This window comes from Chiloscyllium plagiosum, unplaced genomic scaffold (assembly GCF_037043375.1).
Source record: "Chiloscyllium plagiosum isolate Xiang-an unplaced genomic scaffold, Cpla_swu_hap1 HiC_scaffold_8, whole genome shotgun sequence".
Taxonomy (NCBI): Eukaryota; Metazoa; Chordata; class Chondrichthyes; order Orectolobiformes; family Hemiscylliidae; genus Chiloscyllium; species Chiloscyllium plagiosum.
In genome coordinates, this window is record NW_028270146.1 from 46,357,174 (window position 1) to 46,378,467 (window position 21,294).

Sequence of the window (21,294 nt, forward strand, 5' to 3'; positions counted from 1 at the left end):
GCTGTTGCATGGACAAAGACATGACTCATATTATTCCTAACTAGGTTTGCTACTGCCCATAATTAAATCAGTCTCAGCTAACAGCTTGGTAATTTTTCAGTGCCATTAGCACTTGTATTTTTACCTTAAACAATCACACTGACATAGAGTGAGAGATCATTCAGTAAATCAGTGCAAATAGTTATTTGTACATCATCAAGCTAGCTTATTGTTAATATTACAAACCACCACTACAGCAAATAAAAATAATCAATTGCTCTCAGGCCAAGAAGGATTAATTCGACATACAGGATTATTTGGCAGGATAATGATAAGAGGAGTTCCTGTTCACAGCAACAAGCAGTAAATGGAACTATGGCATCTCCACATTCATATTTTCTAAAACTTACCACTTGACATCATCATTGTGGCCGGTGTAATGTCTCTGAAGTTGTTCCTCTACATTGTATAGTACAACCACAGAAGCAATGAAATACACAATCTCACCCGTTGGCAGAAGATAAAGGTTACAACGGCAATCCCGACCTCGATAACCATAACTGATAGACTGGTCAAGGATATTAACTGGAGGAACTGGTGAAGCTTCACAAAGGGCAAGAGAAACTTTAACATTACATTTTCATTATCAAAGTAAAGGACGTAATGTTGGTGCCATAAGTATTGGTTATGAAAACTTTGAAAAGCAAGATTATTTTTTCAATTAATAGCTAAAAGCTGATTGAAATAACTCCACAGAGATCAGTAACCCATCACCCAGTCACCCTTTATTTACATGTGGAGAATCCTTGATACTGGTCCAGCTCCATCAGTACCAGCTCTCAGAGTGAACAAGAGCCTCTGATACGCCTGTTAAATGTGTCAGCCAGCACTCTCTGATTGGAGCTGTTAATATGGTCCAACCAGGAAAATCATATTCTATGAATTCCAGCAGGCTGACCTCATTACAATCACTACATCCCTACACCTGAGAATGAGGATATAGGCTGGTTCTTTTTTTTCTGTAGCTCCTCCTGGGGCGGTTTAGCATCAGGTCAGGTTCCTCCACCTCTGCCTCTGATACGGGCAGTATGTAACAAACAGTAGCTCACCTCTTGTGCCCGGAGGGTCTCGGAAGAAATTAATTCCATCACAGATTCCAAGGTATCTTCAAGGCATGATGGACAGGGTAAAACCCACAGGCTCCAGAACAGTCAGGAAGGCATTCAAGGAACTGGGTGTGTTTTGCTCCGACACTGTTTGCAAGTCGGCAGCTTTCAGATGGTCCATGTACTTGTTCAGGAACCTCACACGTACCCAAACTTTATACATCACTGGACCTGACCTCTCATCGAGTATGCCTCTTACCCATGCAGGGCCATTCCAGTAGTTCCTACACCAAACTTTATCCCCTGAAGAAAAGTGTGTCTCTCGCTTAGTGGAGTCTTATGCCTGGCATTGGCATTCCTAATGTCATTTTACCCTCTTCCCCATGTCAGGGAAGATCAGATTTAACTTGGTATGGAGTCTTCTCCCCATTAGCAACTCTTGAAGCTGTGCCTGAAGTTGTATGAGGGGTGGTCTTGTAGTTAAATAGGAACTAGGACAGTTTGGCATCTAGTGAAATGGTAGGCTGGTTCTTTAAGCCTGCCTTCAAAGTTTCGATTGCTCTTTCTGCCAGACCATTGAGTGATGTATGGCATGGAGTTATCCTGATATGTCAAATGCTACTCGACTTTAGGAAATACTTGAATTTCCTGCTGGTAAACAGTGGCCCGGCATCTTGACCAACACTTCCAGAAGTCTGTATTTTGCAAAAGATGCGTGCAGTTTTTCTATCATTGATGAATGAATTTTATGCACCTCCAGCTACTTTGAGAGGGCAACCACAATGACGAAGAACATTGAGCGCATGAAAGGAGCTGAATAGGTCTGGGGTTTACCCAGCCATTCCCATGAATATGGGGGAGGTGCTGGCAGTAATTTTTGTCTTTTTTGGCACTCCGAGCACTGCTCTACCAATGCATGTATGTCTGAATCCAATCCTAGCCACCAGACATAACCTCTTGCCGACACCTTCATTTTGGAAACCCCTGGATGGCCCTGGTGGAGTTAAGCATTATTTAGCAGTGACCTTTGCTCAGGACAATCACTCTTGCTCCCCTTAATAATATGCTGTCCACCACTGGTCACTGTGATCTGGTCTTTCTGGGTCGAAAACGGTTTCATTTCTGGATGTGATGGCCCTTTGGTTTCCCCCAACACCATCAGATGTTTCAGTCTGATATTGTCAGCTGTGACTGGAAGTGTGTCCAAAGAATTTAAAACCATTATGGACTCTTCCATAGTGGTACCACTGCCAGTAGGAGGCGGCTCACTGCATCCGCATTTGCCGCTGGGCCTCCCAGATGTTGTTCCAATTTGTAAGTATATGCACTATGAGAGCTCACCAATGAGCGGAAGCAATGGGGAACACTGTCTTCTCTTTATGTAGACGTTAGCAGGGATTTGTTGTCCATTATTATTACAAATTTACATCCAAAAAAGGTATTGGTGGAACTCCCTGACTCCACATATAACTTCCAAACGTTCCTTCTCTATCTGGGCATTTTACGCTCTGCATTAAGCAAAGTCTTGGACGCATTCACTATTGGGAATTCCTCTCCATTAGGCCACCTATGAGCTAACATTGCCCTGCTGTACAGGGAGGCATTGCATGTCAATACAGATCTCACTTAGGATCGTAGTGAGCCAACACATTAGAGGATGATAGCTGTTTCTTCACTTTCCCGAAAGTTATGGTTTGGCTACATGAACATTTCCAAGACTGACCTTTTTTTAAGAGTTGATACAGAAGTGCCAGGATGGAAGCCAAGTTATGCATGAGCTTTCTGTAACAATTCACCAGCCCAAGGGAAGACTGAAGCTCCGGTACAGACGTGGAAGCCGGGTCAGCTTTGATCACCCTCACTTTATCTTCCAACAAGTGTAACCGAGTCTTGTTTGACTCTGCAGCCCAAGTAGGTCACTTGGGGTGCCAGGGACCCACATTTTCCCTTCTGAAGCATACAGCTGTCTGGGAGAAGCATTTAGCAATATGTACAAGTTCTCTAAGTGCTCCTTATTGCTCTTCCTTATTATTAGAACATCATTCAGGTAAATGGCGACCTGGGATAGACCTTGTAAAATTTTGTCTATCATATGCTGAAAAATGGCACAGGCTGACAATACCCCAAATGGCAGTCTGGTATATTGGTACAAACCCTTATGAATATTAACTGTAGCATACTTCTGGAAATCCTCATCTAACCACAATTGCAAGTATACATGGCTCACGTCCAGCTTTGTGAATGACAGCCTCCCTGCCAGCTTTGTATAGATATCCTCTCTGTGAGGGATTGGGTATTTATCCAGCTGCGAAAAGCAGTTTACTGTTTGTTTAAAATCCACACAATGGCAAACCGACTGTTCAGGCTTCACAATCTGTATGACCGGTGCTGCCCATTCTGCAAACTGGACAGGTTTGAGGATTCCTTCGCTCTCCAGCCTTCCGATTTCTTCCTCGACTTTGCCCATACAGCAAATGGCACTTGGGGAGGTGGGAGGGGGATGGAGCTTTCAGACTCGTGGAATTGCTTCCTGATCAACATGCAAGTTGGCATTAGTTCCTTTGATAGTCCCTAGACTTTCCCAAAAAATTTCCATGTATGTAACTAGGACTTCACTCAGGCAGCCATTTTGTAACTGAAAACTGTTGAGCCAATCTAGGTGACTCTTTTACAACCAATTTCACCCCATCAGGCTTGGCTCCAAGCCTTTTACTACAATCAGTGGTAACTGAACCAGCTGCTTCTCAGAAGAGACCAGAACTGAAGTTGTTTCCTTTATCTGTAAAGGTTCCCTTGTACAGGTACTCAGTCTAGCTGAGGTTTTGCACAAACCTGAGGGTTGGAGTCATAGAACATAAAACAGTACAGCACAGTAGAGGTCCTTTGGCCCTTGAAGTTGTGCTAGCCTTTTATCCGAGTCTAAGATCAGACTAACCTACATACCCATCATAGTACTAACATCCATGTGCATGTCCAAGAGTCACTTAAATGTCCCTAATGTATCTGACACTACTATCACTGCTGGCAGTGAATTCCACACACCCACCACTCTCTGAGTAAAGAATCTACCTCTGACATCTCCCCTAAACCTTCCTCAATCAACTTAAAATTATGGCCTCTCATGTTAGACATTTCCACCCTGGGAAAATGACTGATCCTCCCTCTGGCCATCCTCTTGTTCCGCACATAAGCGTAGAATGCCTTAGCGTTTTCCTTAATCCTACCACTAAAGCTTTTCCATGCCCCTTCTTGCTGTCTTAAGTCTATTCCTCAGTTCCTTCCTGGCTACCTTGTAACCCTCTAAAGCCCTGTCTGATACTTGCCTCCTCAGCCTTAAGCCCGTTCCCCCAATTAAATACTTTCCCATACCATCTGCATCTATCCTTTCCATGAGTATACTAAAAGTCATGGAGTTGTGATCACTATCACTGAATTTTGTTAAAAGACTGGTTCTGCGATCACCAAAACGGCCACACCGATATCAATCTCCTTTGGAACCTGTTGACCATTTAATCAGATGTTTATTTTGTTTGGTTCTGATTTGCATGTAGCTAACCAATTTAATTGTTCAAAATAATTGTACTTAGGTGGACTTTCCAAAGTGTACTCTCTCCTGGAAACCAGCCAATGAGTTCTCTTACACCATTTAGGTATAGTGGGAGTTTTTCGCTATCTCAACTCCGCATATGGCAGCAACTACTATGGCCTGCCAGCCCAATCCTGAGGAAAATGTTAACCACTTGGCTGAGGATTGGCTTTGTTTTGGGGTTTTGCTGTGGGTTGACCTAGAATCCGTCTGTTCAGGATATGTCCTGAGTGAGGCTATGCAATTGCCTTCACTCAAATGGTGTTCTCCAAGCTCAGTCAGACTAGTGAGGGTGTTCACTTCCATCAGAATATCTGCAACTCATATGCTCCACTAGCTGCATTTTCCAATGACAAAGCCAGTACCTGTTTGAAGTCCAGTTGGGCTTCAGCTAGTGGGGGATTTTGCATAGTTACATCGTTAATCCCACATACCAAATGGTCTCTCAGTATCTCACTTCAGGTTAAACCAAAATCACATGCCTCTGCTAATCATCTTAACCTTGTCAAAAGTCCTGAAATGGATTCTCTAGGTTCTCAAATTGCTGAGTAAAACCAATAGTGTCTCAGAACTAGAAGAGACTTGGGGTCATAATATTCCTTAACTAAATCTGTAACCTTATTATCATAGAAACCCCACAGTGAGGAAACAGGCCATCCAGCCCAACAAGTCCACACTGGCCCTCCAAAGAGAAACCCACCCTACATTTACCCCTAACCTACACATCCCTGGGCAATTTAGCATGGCCAGTTCACCTAACTTGCACATCTTTGGATTGTGGGAGGAAACAGGAGCACCAAAAAGAAACCCATACATATACAGGGAGAATGTGCAAACTCCACACAGACAGTTGCCTGGGGCTGGAATCAAACCCAGGTCCCTGGTACTGTGAGGTAGCAGTGCTAACCACTGCGCCACCAGGTCACCCTTGAGTACTCTTGAAACATTTTTGTCTTTGGTGCCTCAGGGAAAGTTAGGCTCCTAATATCTGAAAAGGCTGCAGATCCATGAGCTGGCAGAATTACTCATTACTTTTCATCTGCTCTGGTTATTTATTTAGAAAAAGTAATGCATTCCTTGCACTTACTGGACCCAATCTCCAACAGCAGGATCGAACAAGTCAAACTTCCCAAATGATGGCACGATGCCAGAAATGCTTACCCTAAGTCAAACTTAACTCTTGCGAGTGGATTTCGTCAGGAGCATGCTTTTCTCTCATTGCCACTACAATAACCCCACAAAGGTCGGTATCCTGACACTATGTCACCCTTTATTTACATGTGGAGAGTTCCTGACACTGATCCAGTTTCCTCAGAGCCATCTCTCAGAGTGAGCTGAACCCCTGACACTCCTGTCCTTATACGTCAGCCAGGGCTCCCTGATTGGACCAGGTTAACAGCCCCAATCAGGGAACTCATATTTGAGGAGGTCCACTTGGCTGACCTTGTTATAATCCGTACACCGGGCTCTTTAAAAACATTTATGAGGGGAAAACAAAGGCAAAGAATCAGATAAATTCTTTTTTTCTGTATATTCCTCTAAATAATGCAGGGATTTGCTGTATATAGCTCAGTGGAATTCCAGATTTTTTTTTCTATTACTCTAACTGAAGACCACTCGGAAAGGGCACATAACCTTGCTAATAATCTCAACAATACAGGGAGAAATTAAAAAAAAAATTCTATAAAAGCATTCTAATGAAATGTCATTAATCTGAGAAATGACACTCTGTTTGTAATTTCACAGATTCTGCCTGAATTATTGAGTTTTTCTAGCATTTCCTGGTTTTGTTTTGGATGTCTGGGAGCTATTTCTGTACTTTTATCTAAAAATTCATGTACCTCGTTTAATGCACTTTAGCCTAAGAGAAAACAATTGGTTCTTTCAGGCTAACAACAAGTTGGTGGTGTAGTGGTAATATCACTGGATGAGCAATTCACCAGATCCAGGCTAATGTTGTGGTGATACTGGTTCAAATCCCACCATAACAACTGGTGGAATTTAACTTGAATTTGTAAAATCTAGAAGTGAAAACTAGTCTCGTTAATAGTAACAATAAAGCTATCATTGATGTAAAAACCCATCTGATTCAATAACATGCTTAAAGGATAGAAACTCCCCCTCCTTGTTTGCGTACGCATATGCTTGACTCTTAACTGACCTCTATAATAGCTAACTGATTCATTCAGAGAATTCCTACAGTATGGAAGAAGGCCATTTGGTCTATCAAGTCCATACTAACCCTCTGAAGAGCATCCCACCTGAACCATGCATTTCCAATGGCTAATCCACCCAGCCTGCACATCCCTGGACACTATGCACAATTTAGCATGGTCAATTCACTTAACCTGCACAACAAGAACATTCAAACTTCACACGTACAGTCACTCGAGGGTGGGAATGCACCCAGGTCCCTCATGCTGTGAGGTAGTAGTGCTAACCACTGAGCCACCATGTCACTCATAGTTCATGGATAATTAGGGATAGTTAATAAATGCTAGCCTTACCAAAGACACTCATAATGCATCAACATGTTAAAAAAGAAGCAGCATAGTGCAACTTGATTTTTGTGTTCATGCAAATAACTTGCTTTAAACTCTTTCTTTCTGATCAAAATTTATGTTTAGTTTTAAAGTAGGGGAAAATGGATATCAGAACCATCTGAAACTTGTGAACGGTTTGTCTTACAGCAGCATGAGAAGATAGGAAAGTATGACTAATAGCTTTCCTCTAGAGAACTTCAGTTGTACACTAAATCATAAATGAATAAAAAGGAGACGTTCCTTTAAAAAAAGAGATGCCCTAACTCTCTAAGTTATATCCTTAGATATTTGAATACCATGATACTTTGAATACCATACATTGAACATTTACTTGGCAACTACGGTCATGTCGGAAAATGGGCAGAAGACTAGAGCATCAATCACAGAATTATTACAGTGCAGAAGGAGGCCATTTAGTCGCTTGTTTCTGCACTTTCTCTCTGAATGAGCATTTCAGTCAGTGCCATTCTCTAACATTTCTCCCTGTATTCCTGCACATTGTTCCTTTTCAAACAACACAGCTAATTCCCTTAGAAAGACACAATTTAAACCTCACTTTATCAAATTCTCAGGCAATGCACTCCAGATCTTAACCTCTTGCTGCGTGAAGTTTTCTGTAATGTCACTTTTGCTTCTTTTCCAATCTGCATCCTTTTGTTCTTGACCCTTCCACAAGTGGGAACAGTTTCTCCTTTTCAATTCCATCCTGACCCCTCAGGATTCTGAATACTCCAATGAGATCTTCTCTTAGCTTTCTCTTCTCCAGAGAAATTGGCTTCAATTTCTCCAGTCTATCTTCACATTTAAAGTTCTTCATCCTTAAAACCATTCTTGTGAGACTTTACTTCACCCTCTCCAACACCTTCACGTCCTTCCCATAATGTGACACACAGAACTAGACTCAATACTCCAGCTGATGCTGAATTAGTGTCTTTTACAACTTCAACATAATCTACTTGCTGTTGTATGCCATACTCCTATCAATTAAGCCTGGGGTACTGTATGCTTTAATAACTACACTCTCATCCGTACCTGCCATCTTTAATGCTTTTTACACATATACATGCAAGCCTCTTTGCTCCAGTTCACCTTCAAGAGTTGTAGATTTTATTTTATATTATCTTTCATGTTCTTCCTGCCAAAATGCATCACTTACATTTCTCCACACTGCACTTCATCTGCCAGCTGTATCCTTCTGAGGTTTCACAGTTTCTTTTCAGTACACGGAGGACAAAGGATTAAAGAGGAGGAAAACAGAGGAAGCTCATGGGGAACATTTAAACAGATTGTAAAAGTTCCAATTCTTATGTGAAGAGAAAAGATTCACAAAGCCAAATGTAGGTCCTTATAATCAGAAACTGGGCAAGTTACAATGGAGGCAGAATAATTAAATACATATTTTGGTTCGGTCTTTATAAAGAAGGACACAAATAATGCCCTCGGTGGTGGGCAAGTTGTTGGAGGGAATCCTGAGGGACAGGATGTACATGTATTTGGAAAGGCAAGGACTGATTCGGGATAGTCAACATGGCTTTGTGCGTGGGAAATCATATCTCACAAACTTGATTGAGTTTTTTGAAGCAGTAACAAAGAAGATTGATGAGGGAAGAGCAGTAGATGTGATCTATATGGACTTTAGTAAGGCGTTCGACAAGGTTCCCCATGGGAGACTGATTAGCAAAGTTAGGTCTCATGGAATACAGGGAGAATTAGCCATTTGGATACATTTGGTGGTGGTGGAGGGTTGTTTTTCAGACTGGAGGCCTGTGACCAGTGGAGTGCCACAAGGATCGGTGCTGGGCCCTCTACTTTTTGTCATTTACATAAATGATTTGGATGCGAGCATAAGAGGTACAGTTAGTAAGTTTGCAGATGACACCAAAATTGGAGGTGTAGTGGACAGCGAAGAGGGTTACCTCAGATTACAACAGGATCTGGACCAGATGGGCCAATGTGCTGAGAAGTGGCAGATGGAGTTTAATCCAGATAAATGCGAGGTACAGCATTTTGGGAAAGCAAATCTTAGCAGGACTTATACACTTAATGGTAAGGTCCTAGGGAGTGTTGCTGAACAAAGAGACCTTGGAGTGCAGGTTCATAGCTCCTTGAAAGTGGAGTCGCAGGTAGCTAGGATAGTGAAGAAGGCGTTTGGTATGCTTTCCTTTATTGGTCAGAGTATTGAGTACAGGAGTTGGGAGGTCATGTTGCGGCTGTACAGGACATTGGTTAGGCCACTGTTGGAATATTGCGTGCAATTCTGATCTCCTTCCTATCGGAAAGATGTTGTGAAACTTGAAAGGGTTCAGAAAAGATTTACAAGGATGTTGCCAGGGTTGGAGGATCTGAGCTATAGGGAGAGGTCGAACAGGCTGGGGCTGTTTTCCCTGGAGCATCGGAGGCTGAGGGGAGACCTTATAGAGGTTTACAAAATTATGAGAGGCATGGATAGGATAAATAGACAAAGTCTTTTTCCTGGGGTGGGGGAGTGCAGAACTAGAGGGCATAGGTTTAGGGTGAGAGGGGAAAGATATAAAAGAGACCTAAGGGGCAACTTTTTCACGTAGAGGGTGGAACGTGTATGGAATGAGCTGCCAGAGGATGTGGTGGAGGCTGGTACAATTGCAACATTTAAGAGGCATTTGGATAGGTATATGAATAGGAAGGGTTTGGAGGGATATGGCCGGGTGCTGGCAGGTGGGACTAGATTGGGTTGGGATATCTGGTCGGCATGGACGGGTGGACCGAAGGGTCTGTTTCCATGCTGCACATCTCTATGTCTCTATGACTCTAAATGTTGAGAGATCGCTTGTTTAGTGAGAAGGAGGAACCGTAGGAAATCAATATTAATGGGGAAATGGTGTCAGGGAAATTAATGGGATTAAAGGCCAAATAAATTCCCAGAGTCCAATAATTTACATCGCTACTTAATATTACAAAAAGTGCCCTTAGAAATAGTGGATGCCTTGATGGTCATCTTTTAAGGTTCTATAGATTCTAGAATAGTTCCTTTGGAATGGAGGTTATCTAATGTAATCCCATTATTGAAAAAAAGGAGGGGAGGACATAGAGAACTATAGATCTGTTAACGTGACATTGGTAGTGGGGAAAATGCTAGTGTACATTATAAAAGATTTAATTGCCGAACACTTGGGAAACAGTGACAGAAACCGACATAGTCAGTGTGGATTTCCGAAAGAGACATCATTTCTGACAAATTTACTGGAATCTTTCAAGGATGTACCACATAGAGTTGTTAGGGAGGACCCGGCCTGTGTGGTTTACTTAGACTTTCAGAAGGCTTTCAATAAACTCCCACAAAAGGGATTAGAGATAAAATTAAAGTGTGTAGTATTGGGAGTAGTATACTGACCATGAATAGAGAACTTGTTGGCATACAGGAAACAAACAGTAGGAATAAATGGGTCTTTTACAGAGTGGTTGCCAGTGACTAGTACAGTATCACAGGGATCAGTGCTTGAAACTCAGGTATTCACAATATATTAATAATTTAGATGAGGGAACTAAATCTAATATCTCTGAGTTTGCAAACGACACAAAGTTGGGTGGAAGGGTGAGCTGTGAGGAGGATGTAGAGATGCTTCAGTGTGATCTGGACAAGTTGAGTGAGTGGGCAAATGTATGCACATGAAATATAATGTGGATAAATGTGAAATTATCTGCTATATTTGCAAACCTCTAAAGCAGATTATTCTTGGAATAGCGATAGATTAAAAAGAGGGAGGTGAAATAAGACCTGGGTGTCTTTGTACATCTATCATTGCAGATGCAGCCGGAAGCAAAGAAGAACAATGGTATGTTGACCTTCATAGTGAGAGGATTTGTGTACAGGAGCAGGGACGACTTGCTGCAATTGTACAGGGCCTTGGTGGGATCACTACCTAGCGTACTGAATGCAGTTTTGGTTTCCTTATCTGAGGATGGATGTTCTGGCTATGGAAGGAGTGCAACAAAGGTTTGCCAGACTGATTCCTGGTTTGGATAGACTGACGTATGAAGGGAGACTGGATCCATTAGGATTATTTCATTTAAGTTTAGAATGAGAGGGGATCTCACCCATAAAATTCTAACAAGTCTAGACAGAATAAATGCAGGAAGGATGTTCTCAATGACCAAGGAGTCCAGAATCAGGGTCTTCATTTAAAGAAATAGGGTAGGGCTGAGACAATGAGAAATATCTTCTCCTGAAGAGTGGTAAACCAGTGACATTCTCTGCCACAGAAAATGGTTGAGGCCAAATTATTCCATGTTTTCAAGGAATTCATTCATTTCTAAGGCCAAAATATTCAAAAGGGTATGGAGAGAAAGCAGGAACAGGGTACTGAGTTGGATGATAAGTCATGATCATGTTGAATGGCAGAGCTGGCATGAAGGGCTGAATGGCAGTCCTGCTCCTATTCCCTACATTTCTATGTTTATGGTGCTTCCAAGTTTCATATAAACATTTTATTGTGAAATAGAGATTCCATGGAGTTCCTCCTGACTGACCAATCCAACTCTGGCAGGTGATCATTGAGATAATGTGCCTGCAGTTGTACCACCTTTTCTGTAGATTTCCTTTATAGTTATGGCAGGCTAGTGGAGAAGTGCGTGCAACAATTAAACAGTTAGACACTGAGCTGGTGTAATACAAATTGCATAAAACAGTGTCATAATAAGACCTGAATTTCTATTTTTGCAGATTTTCATCATTAAATGATGGAAAGTACTTAAGTAACTAAATAAGTAAGTAACTCCTTAACCCTCCCATCATCCTATATTCTGCATAGAAACTGACATTTTCCTACCTACCATCAGTTCTGAGGAAGGATCACTCAACTGAAACGTTAGTTCAGATTTCTCTCCACAAATGCTGCCAGACCTGCTGAGTTTTTCCAGCAATTTCTGTTTTTGTTTCTGATTTACAACATTCACAGATCTTTTGTTTTTTATTCAGTGAACTCTTTATCTTAGCCAGAAAATTGAGGTGGGAACCATTTCCTCCATTTTTCATTCCAAACTCCTTTCTGGAAGGTCCTTGTACAATTGTTAGAGTTCATTTTACATCTTTAAGCATTATCATCATGAGGGTCAGTGGTATTGCTATCTCACAGTTCCTGGGTTTACTTTTGCAATATACAAGGTGTAAATTAGCCAAGTATACAAGTAGCTGCTGTTACAGGGTCAGATAAACAGGAATAAGTGAGTAATATTTGATCTAGACATCTTAATGAACTTGTATCTGATTGTGAGATTATATCAGCATCAGGGAACATGGTTTCGTGGAAGGCCAATCATGTTTAACTGTCTTATTGGCATTCTTTAAGGAAGTAACAAATAACATAGATATAGGGAAATCTGTAGATGTGGTATACTTGAAATTCTAAAGGCATGTGATATGGTACTATTTTAAAAGTGACTATGCAAATTAAGAGCTTGGGATGTAGTACATAACACGTTAGTATCAATAGAGGATTAGTTAACTAACCGAAACAGGAAGTCAGATAAAATGCAGGAGTAAATTGCTGCAGATGCTGGAATCTGAACTGAAAACAAAAAGTGCAGGAGATCACAGTGGATCAGGTAGATCCATGGAGAGAAAACAAGTTAACGTTTCGAGTCTAGATGACTCTTAATTAGGCACTTCAGATGTGGAATCTGTAACTAGTGGGGTTCGACAGGGATCAGTACTGAGGCCTCGACCATTTATAATTTACATCAATGGATTTGCTCAATGAACCAAATGCATGGCTGCTAAATTTGCTGATGCCACCAAGATAGGAAGAATAGATTATGAGGAACTTAGATCCCATTGCAGACTCCTTAAATTCTGATCAAAAATCTGGTGGATGAAGCATAATTTGGAAAAATGTGAACTTGTCCAATTTGATGGGAAGAATATAAAAACAATACACTATTCAAATGGACACAGGAGTTACAAAGAGATCTGGGCATCTTAGTATATGAAATCCATTAAGTTAGTATGGACATACAGCATGTATTACAAAAATAAATGGAAAGTTGTCATTTATCAAAAGGAAAATTGAGTATGAAAGTAGGAAAATGTTGCTACAGTTGTTGGTGAGAATACACATCAAGATGTGTGTACAGTTTTGGGTTTTACAGAAGGTTCACTTGACTGATTCTTGGGTGATCTTATGGAGAAAGTGTGGTCAGATTATGTCAACACTCAGAGGCACTTGAAAGCAAGAAGTGATCATGTTGAAACATCCATGGTGCTGAAGGAATTTGACTGGTGGATGCTGACAGAATGGTTACCCTTATGGAAGAGACTACAACTTGGGGAGTATGTTTGAAAATAGTTTAAGACTGAATGAGGAGACTTTTTTTCTTTTTCCAGAGATCAATGGAGGCTGGACTTTTTTAAAGGCTGAGTTGCACGGTGGGTCAGTGGTTAGCACTGCTGCCTCACAGCACCAAGGTCCCAGGTTCAATTCCAGCCTCGGGTGACTGCCTGTGTGGAGTTTGCACATTCTCCCCGAGTCTGTGTGGGTTTCCTCCGGGTGCTCTGGTTTCCTCCCACAGTCCAAGATGTTCAGGCCATGCTAAATTGCCCATAGGTTAGGTGCGTTAGTCAGAGGGAAATGGGTCTGGGTGGGTTACTCTTTGGAGGGTCATTGTGGACTTGTTGGGCCAAAGGACCTGTTTCCACACTGTAGGGAATCTAATCTAATCTAAATGAAGAAGCTGTGGTTATAGAGCGGGGTAAACAGGAATGTGGAGTCAAGGCTTCAATCAGATCAGCCATGGTCTTATCAGACAGTGAAGCATGCTCAAGGAACTGATTTACATCTGCCAGTTAATGTGTAAATACAACAAGCTCCAATTCTGCCTGGACTGCTGCCTTTGGATACAAACCTCAACTTACATGGCATTGAGCTATTTTCAGATAGTTCTGTAATGCATAGTCAGGGTGCATTCTGAACATGTATTCAGGAATAGATATATACTGCAGGACACTGGGAAGTTCGTGTTTCAGCATCACAGAAAATCAGTGGTAAATCTCCACAACCCAAAGTTGCTGGGTTCTCAAAGTTGCTTAATTGGCATCTATACTACTTTGCAAGTGCTTTTTTTTTAACCCTCTCACCTTCATGAGCAGAAGGCTTCCAGTTATTTAACATGCAGAAAGTGTTTAACAGCAAACAAGGGAGGCTCCAAATCAGCCAAACCTTGCTGGTTTATGATATACGTATCCTTTGGAATTCACCCCTCTCTATATGTATCTATAGCCTGTCTATGTAAAGGACCACCCTTTACTCTTAGGGATAATAACTCCAACTAAGAGATGCAGAGGAGTACAAACAAACGATGTGGCACATATTTCTATAATAAATAAAGATGTCTGAGATGTAAACAGACACATTCACTATTTACTGGATAGAACAGCACTGCAGAATGCTCTAACATACATGCCCCAACTATATCATTTCTAATTTTATAACTTTCCAAACGTTATTTTTTGACTGGTGTAAGTTTTAATTTTTTTAATCACTTCCAAGAGACTACATAAAGTAAAGATTCAGTGGGGAGAGGATATATTGTAGTGCACAAGACAACATAATTATGTGGGTTAGGCTGGATAAATGTAGCTATTTTGCTTTCTTTAATTTTTTTTTAATATGTTTACAGAAGTTATGATGGAGCTAGTGATTTCTACTTCTCTGGAGTTTTGAACTGAGTATCCTAGTATTACCTCCTACATGGTCAGTACTTCAAGAAGAAAAGGTGAATGAGTGCCAAATGCTGCCACTCTGAGAAAAAAATCAGTCTTATGTACATATATTGCAACTCTCATATCTCACTGGGCCCTGGATCAATTTGCCCCCAAATCTTTCTGCTCCTTTCCTCTGTTCATAATCAGCAAACTGGTTGATTTAATTACAGCCACTATAGGTGCTCCAGCAAATATATGAACAAGCTGAAACAGGAAATGTGCCATATATAACACTATAGACCACCAATGGATATTGTTTCAGTTTGTTGCAAATTCGGTGTAATGGAATTATAGAGCTACAATGTCTGTTACAATGTGTATGACTGACATTTGCCCAGTATTTACCGAACAGAGTGGCATTCAAGCAAAATATTTCAGGGAAGCGTCATTAAATTGCTTGTGTGTGGCACATCATGTCACAGAATCATAGAGATGTACAGCACGGAAATAAATTCTTCAATTCAACTCGTCCATGCCAACCAGATATTCCAACCCAATCTCGACCCACCTGCCAGCACCTGGCCCATATCCTTCCAAACCCTTCCTGTTCATATACCCATCCAGATGCCTTTTAATGTTGCAATTGTACTAGCCTCCACCACTTCCTCTGGCAGCCCATTCTACACACGTACCACCCTCTGCGTGAAAATGTTGCCCCTTAAGCCTCTTTTATATCTTTCCCCTCTCATCCTAAACCTATGCCCTTTAGTTCTGGACTCTTCCACCCCAAGGAAAAGACCTTGTCTATTTACCCAATGTCTTCTTGACTTTTGCCTCAAATCTTTGAAAAATGTCTCCATTATTGCATTTTTAAAATTAGCTTCTAGTCTGAAGTAATCTCTTGACATCTTAACAAAGTTAAGTGTATGAAATATACCATCATCACTACCATGAGGCAAAAGAATGTCAGCACCCTAGTTTGCTATTACTATTATAGACAAGGTAATACGTAAAGCAATGAGAATAGGTGCAATTGATTGCAGCATTAAAGCTACTGTTTGTGGATTGTGGAGGCTGTGACATTAGGGGGCAGTGCCTTTAGACAGGATGGAGCTCATAAAACACTCATTTACCACCAGACTCCAACAACTTCACAAAATTCCTTTGCCAGGTTAGTATGGGGTGGCTCAGTGGTTAGCACTGCTGCCTCACAGCACCAGGGTCCCAGGTTGAATTCCAGCCTCAGGTGACTGTCTGTGTGAAGTTTGCACATTCTCCCTGTGTGTGCGTGGGTTTCCTCTGGGTGCTCTGGTTTCCTCCCACAGTCCAAAGATATGCAGGTCAGGTGGATTGGCCATGCTAAATTGCCCATAGTGTTAGGTGCATCATTCAGAGGGAAATGGGTCTGGGTGGGCTATCCTTTGCAGGATTGGTGTGGACTGGTTGGGCCGAAAGGCCTGTTTCCACACTGTAGGGAATTTAATCTAATCTTAAATAAGGGACCGGTTTCTTAAGTATGAAAAACATGCATTCAATTAGATCTACAATACATCAGAAATTGTGCTAAAGTGTTACAGATGCTATAAGGAGGTTGGATTGGGCTGATGGTTCTTTTGTGTTCTTAGTTGTTAAGAAACACAAGATCTAATAAGTAACTGGGGAAATAATTTCTGCAAAGCAACAATAAGTCTACAAGTTTCATCAGTCAGCAAGATGTAACGCAATACCGCAAACTCGCAAAACAATGCTTAGATTCGTACATTTCCAAATGTTAACAAAGATTTTACTGCATGTATATTACACAATGGAGATTTAAAAAATCAAAATGAAAACAGACATTCACTTTTCAAACAGGTTACTACATGATTTTGGTCAGAATGGAATTTAAAAAGCAAAAATGTAAAACGATATCCATCAAAAATCGTAAAAATAGGAATTAGCCCAGGGGACATTTCCACACAGGAGTGTCTAGTACATCCATCATTTTATTAAATAATTTTCATAACCAAATCTGCTATTTTTACCATTTTGTGTAGCTTATTGAAATGAAAATTATTTAGCTGTACATAATTAAGGCTAAATAATTCAACACTGGCACCTAGAAGCTGAAGGATACACCCAGTCTAGCTTCAGCTTTTTGGCTGCAAGTTCACCTTTATCTTCCAAACTGTAGGTTTCCTTAATAACTTGGGGCATATACATGGTGATTGGACGTCCACGCAGGAACATTTTTACATATCCTTCCTCTATAAAAAGGACAGAGAATATCATGATCATTTTTTGAACACTTGTATTAGACGTTATGTAGGTAAAATAATATCAGATAAGGAACATTCAGGGGAACAAAGAGGAAAAAAATTAAAGTACAGCCAACACCAGTCTTTGATTTAAAATTGTAATTGTCTTTATTATATGAAAGATTTCATACAATATCATTACATGCAGTGAATGTTGCTAATGTTAAAAATAATTAGGTAAAATTATACAAAATGCAACAATATGTGACCACATTCCATAAATTCAAAATAGAATCGGTGGCACATGCTATTGAATCAATATTATACATGCCAAAACAAAGAATTTAGTGCAGAAAACACAGTGTGCAGAAGAAAGAAAGCATGACATGAGCAAAACCTGACATAGAAATGTGCAGGGCAGACACACAGAGAAGAAAATAAAGCAAAACAGGTTTAATTCCTTACAGCCCATCAAATACTTAATTGTAGAAGTTAAGGAGTTAAAAATAGATCTGGAAGTACTGGCTTGGGGGTTTAAGTGGGCTAATCAAACTTGGAGACCTTGACATGGCAGTAGGGCTGATGAGAATCTGACTTGGGCTTTTAGGAAGTGGTAGGGTCAGAGAAGGTAACTTGTGAGTTCCAAGCATCCCAACAGTTTTAGTGGAGGTTGGTCCAGATTCTTGAAGAGGTGGTTCTTGGTTCGATAGCAAACTAGCTTGTTCAGCACTGCTGTCAGGAGAATCAGTCAGCTTTGTAGACTGAATCAGCATTATCTGTACCAAAACTACATGGAATTGTCGTGTACGTATATAGATAGGAGGATAGAAGTAATAAAATCATTACCAGGTGATCATAACATCTAATGGACACCATATTTAATATCTAATTGTGTTAATGAAGAAAAGTTTTCGTTATTGCAACATGTTGTTTTACAATCTCTCAGTTACAGAAACACCATTACTACAAACTAAAGGATAAAGATACACAAGCATACACCTCAATTATCTGTCTCTTTTTAAACAATGTAAGCATTCGTAACTTATTCCAGTTTTCTTATCTCGGTAGCATTTCACTTTAAATTAAAATTGTCATTGTCACAAAACTGCAAAGAACACGCCCAAAAATTATCCTTTTCACATTTGAGAAAATTGAATGATACTGTGCTGTGAAGATAAGAATACTGAACAGACAGCCAAAGTGCTAGGTCTGTGCAATAGTGGGAAATGGAAGATAATGAGTCAGCATTCCATTTTACATTCCTCCCAATTTTTATTTTCTTTACCTTCAATCATGATCACATTTCCCCTATCATCCAAACTCAGCATTATGTCCACTGCTAACACAAGAAGCTTTAAATTAGACACCACAAAATCAATGGTCACCCAAGCTAAGCTTGTATGTTACTCAATAAATAGGATTTGCTACTAAGAGAATGACTATGTTTAGTTTTGGGTTTTGTCTACTAGCATGCATGAGATTTTTGACAAGGTTACTCCTGACTGGGAGTTATGTCTTTTGTACTAAATTTGGATCAGCTGCTAGAATTTATTTTTAAACATTAGTACATTTTGACAAACTCTCATGCACATCTTACAAACTGACAGTACAGCCTGAAAGGTGATTATTTTTCAAGGACTAGTGGAATTATGCAAACCTTTCAAAAGCAAGCAACACTACATTACATGTGGCATAGCTCTCTGCACGTCAGTCACATGACTGAACAAGCCAAATTCAAAGACAACACAGGATCTAGGAGTTCTTCAGGAGATTTATTCATTATTCCACTGACTCCTCCCACTCCCAAGTCTTCCCTCACCCCCTGAACCTTAGTTGACAAAATAAAAAATGTTCAGGGTGATTATGGCTCCTGTAAAAGTCTGATTAATGCAATTGGAAAGTTTGGTTGCATGAAAAGTGATATCCAGATACGAAAGCTTTGCATTTCAAAGAAAATGTAAGCGTGCTTGCAGAAGAGGCTGTGTGTGCATGTGAATGAGACCTGACAGCTAGGAAACAGGTACGTTCAGAGAGCTAGAATATTGCACAAATGAGACCTACCTTTGCAATGCATCACACGGCGCTTCCCTTGTGATTACAGAGATAGAGACAGAAGTGCTAGATAAAGATGTGTATGAGGAAAGTCAGGTTCACCTAGCACCTGTTCTAAGGACTGAACAGCCACATTCATTTACAGCTTCTAAATAACCTCACATAAAACATGGAATTTTGAGTACTTCACTTATCTTGGCACATTTAGACGTTTTCATAATTCTATACATGCAAATGTCATTAATAATTTGCTGCAAAGCAATAAACTCTCAATCCCTTAAATACTAAAAGAATATATTGACATGGTTATCCCAAAGGTTCACCAGATATGACTTATTGAAATATTCTACATTAATAAATACATTGACTGGGCCAGCTGTTTAGCAGCTGCCCATTCATATCAGACATTTGGACAGTCTCTCTCTCTCTCTCTCTCCTTTAGGAGCATAGAATATATTAATGACAGAAGAACAGATTTATTCAAGTTTCAGACTCATTGATATTTATTTAAATATAGCAAATATAAACCCTAAACAGAACAAGAAAGCTTCTAGACTAAGACTGATGGCAGTAATCTTATAGAAGTATCTTTCCAAGTACTCCTAATGAATACCCCTTACTGTGGGGAACAATAGAACCTAAAACTATTAGACTCTCTCTTTTTATTTTCTCTTGTTTCTTTTATCCCCTCCCACCAACTGATACACCACTTCCAATTCTCCCATGTATTTGATTCTTGCAGCCCTGATCCTAATCCATCACTATACCTCCTTCCTAATTTTTTTTTAGAATTAGAATTCCTACATTGTAGAAACAGGCCCTTCGGCCCAACAAGTCCACACCAACTCTCTGAAGAGTAACCCACCCAGACCTATTCCTCTACCCTATAGTTACGCTTGACTAATGCACCTAACCTACACATCCCAGAACACTATGGGTAATTAGCACATCTTTGGATTGTGGAAAGAAACCGGAGCACCCGGAGGAAACCCACGCAGACACGGGGAGAATGTGCAAACTCCACACAGACAGTCACCTGAGGCTGGAATCGAACCTGGATCCCTGGCGCTATAAGGCAGCAGTGCTGACCACTGAGCCACCGTGCTGTCCCCTACTGACACCCCAAGAATTACTCTTGAATTAGGACACACCCAGCAATCTGCGATGAGGGAACAAGGTGCCCTAACCATTTGAATACAAACAGCAACCCAAACTGCCAAACCCTGTTCTCTCTCCATCTGAGGAGCAGGAGGATCAAAGTTTTGGGCATAACCCTTCATCAGGAATGAGGCTTGTGGGCCGGGGGGGGCGCTGAGAGATAAATGGGAGGGTGGGGTTGGGGGAAGGTAGCTGAAAATACAATAGGTGGATGAAGGTGGGGAGAAGATGATAGGTTGGAGAGGAGGGTGAAGCAGATAGATGGGAAAGGCAATGTTCAGGTCAGGAGCGCAGTGTTGAGTTGGAGGCTAGGGACTGGGATAATGTGGGGGTGGGGACGGGAAATGAGGAAACTGGTGAAATCCACTTTAATCCCATGTGATTGCAGGGCCCCAAGGTGGAAGATGAGGCATTCTTCCTCCAGGCATCATGTGGTTAGAGTTTGGCCATGGAGGAGGCCCAGGACCTGCATGTCTTTGGCAGAGTGGGAGAGGGAGTTGAAGTGTTCAGCCACAAGGCAGTGGGGTTGGTTGGTGCGGGTATCCCAGAGATGTTCTCTGAAACCATCTGCAAGTTGGCATCCTGTCTTCCGGATGTAGAGGAGAACACATCGGGTGTAACGGATACAGAAGATGACATTGGTGGAGGTACAGGTAAATTTCAGTCGGATTTGGAAGGATCCTTTGGGGCCTTGGTCGGAGGTAAGGGGAGCGGTGTGGGCACAGATTTTGCACTTCCTGCGGTGACAGGGGAAGGTGCCAGGAGTGGGGTGTGGGCTAGTGGAGGATGTGGATCTGACAAGGGAGTCACAGAGGGAATGGTCTCTCTGGAACGCTGTCTTGTCCATCACCTTTCCCATCTATCCGCTCCACCCTCCTCTCCGACCTATCACCTTCATCTACCTATCGCATTGTCAGCTACCTTCCCCCAACATCCCCCAACCACCCCCTCACTCCCC

General features: G+C 41.2%; 1 protein-coding gene across 10 annotated transcripts in view; it reads right to left on the minus strand.

Moving 5' to 3' along the window:
- Positions 1-21,294, minus strand: part of LOC122553527 (echinoderm microtubule-associated protein-like 1) — a 291,564-nt gene that overhangs the window by 45,222 nt on the left and 225,048 nt on the right. For 7 of the 10 annotated variants that reach the window (XM_043697435.2, XM_043697438.2, XM_087989779.1 and 4 more), the window contains 3 exons: positions 19,188-19,214; positions 17,006-17,135; positions 390-539 (listed from right to left, as the gene is read on the minus strand). In XM_043697435.2, the coding sequence (XP_043553370.1) occupies positions 390-539; positions 17,006-17,135; positions 19,188-19,214 (307 nt within the window). Of the gene's footprint in view, positions 1-389; positions 540-17,005; positions 17,136-19,187; positions 19,245-21,294 lie in introns of all 10 variants that reach the window. The other 3 variants (XM_043697434.2, XM_043697444.2, XM_087989781.1) reach the window with 2 other exon arrangements.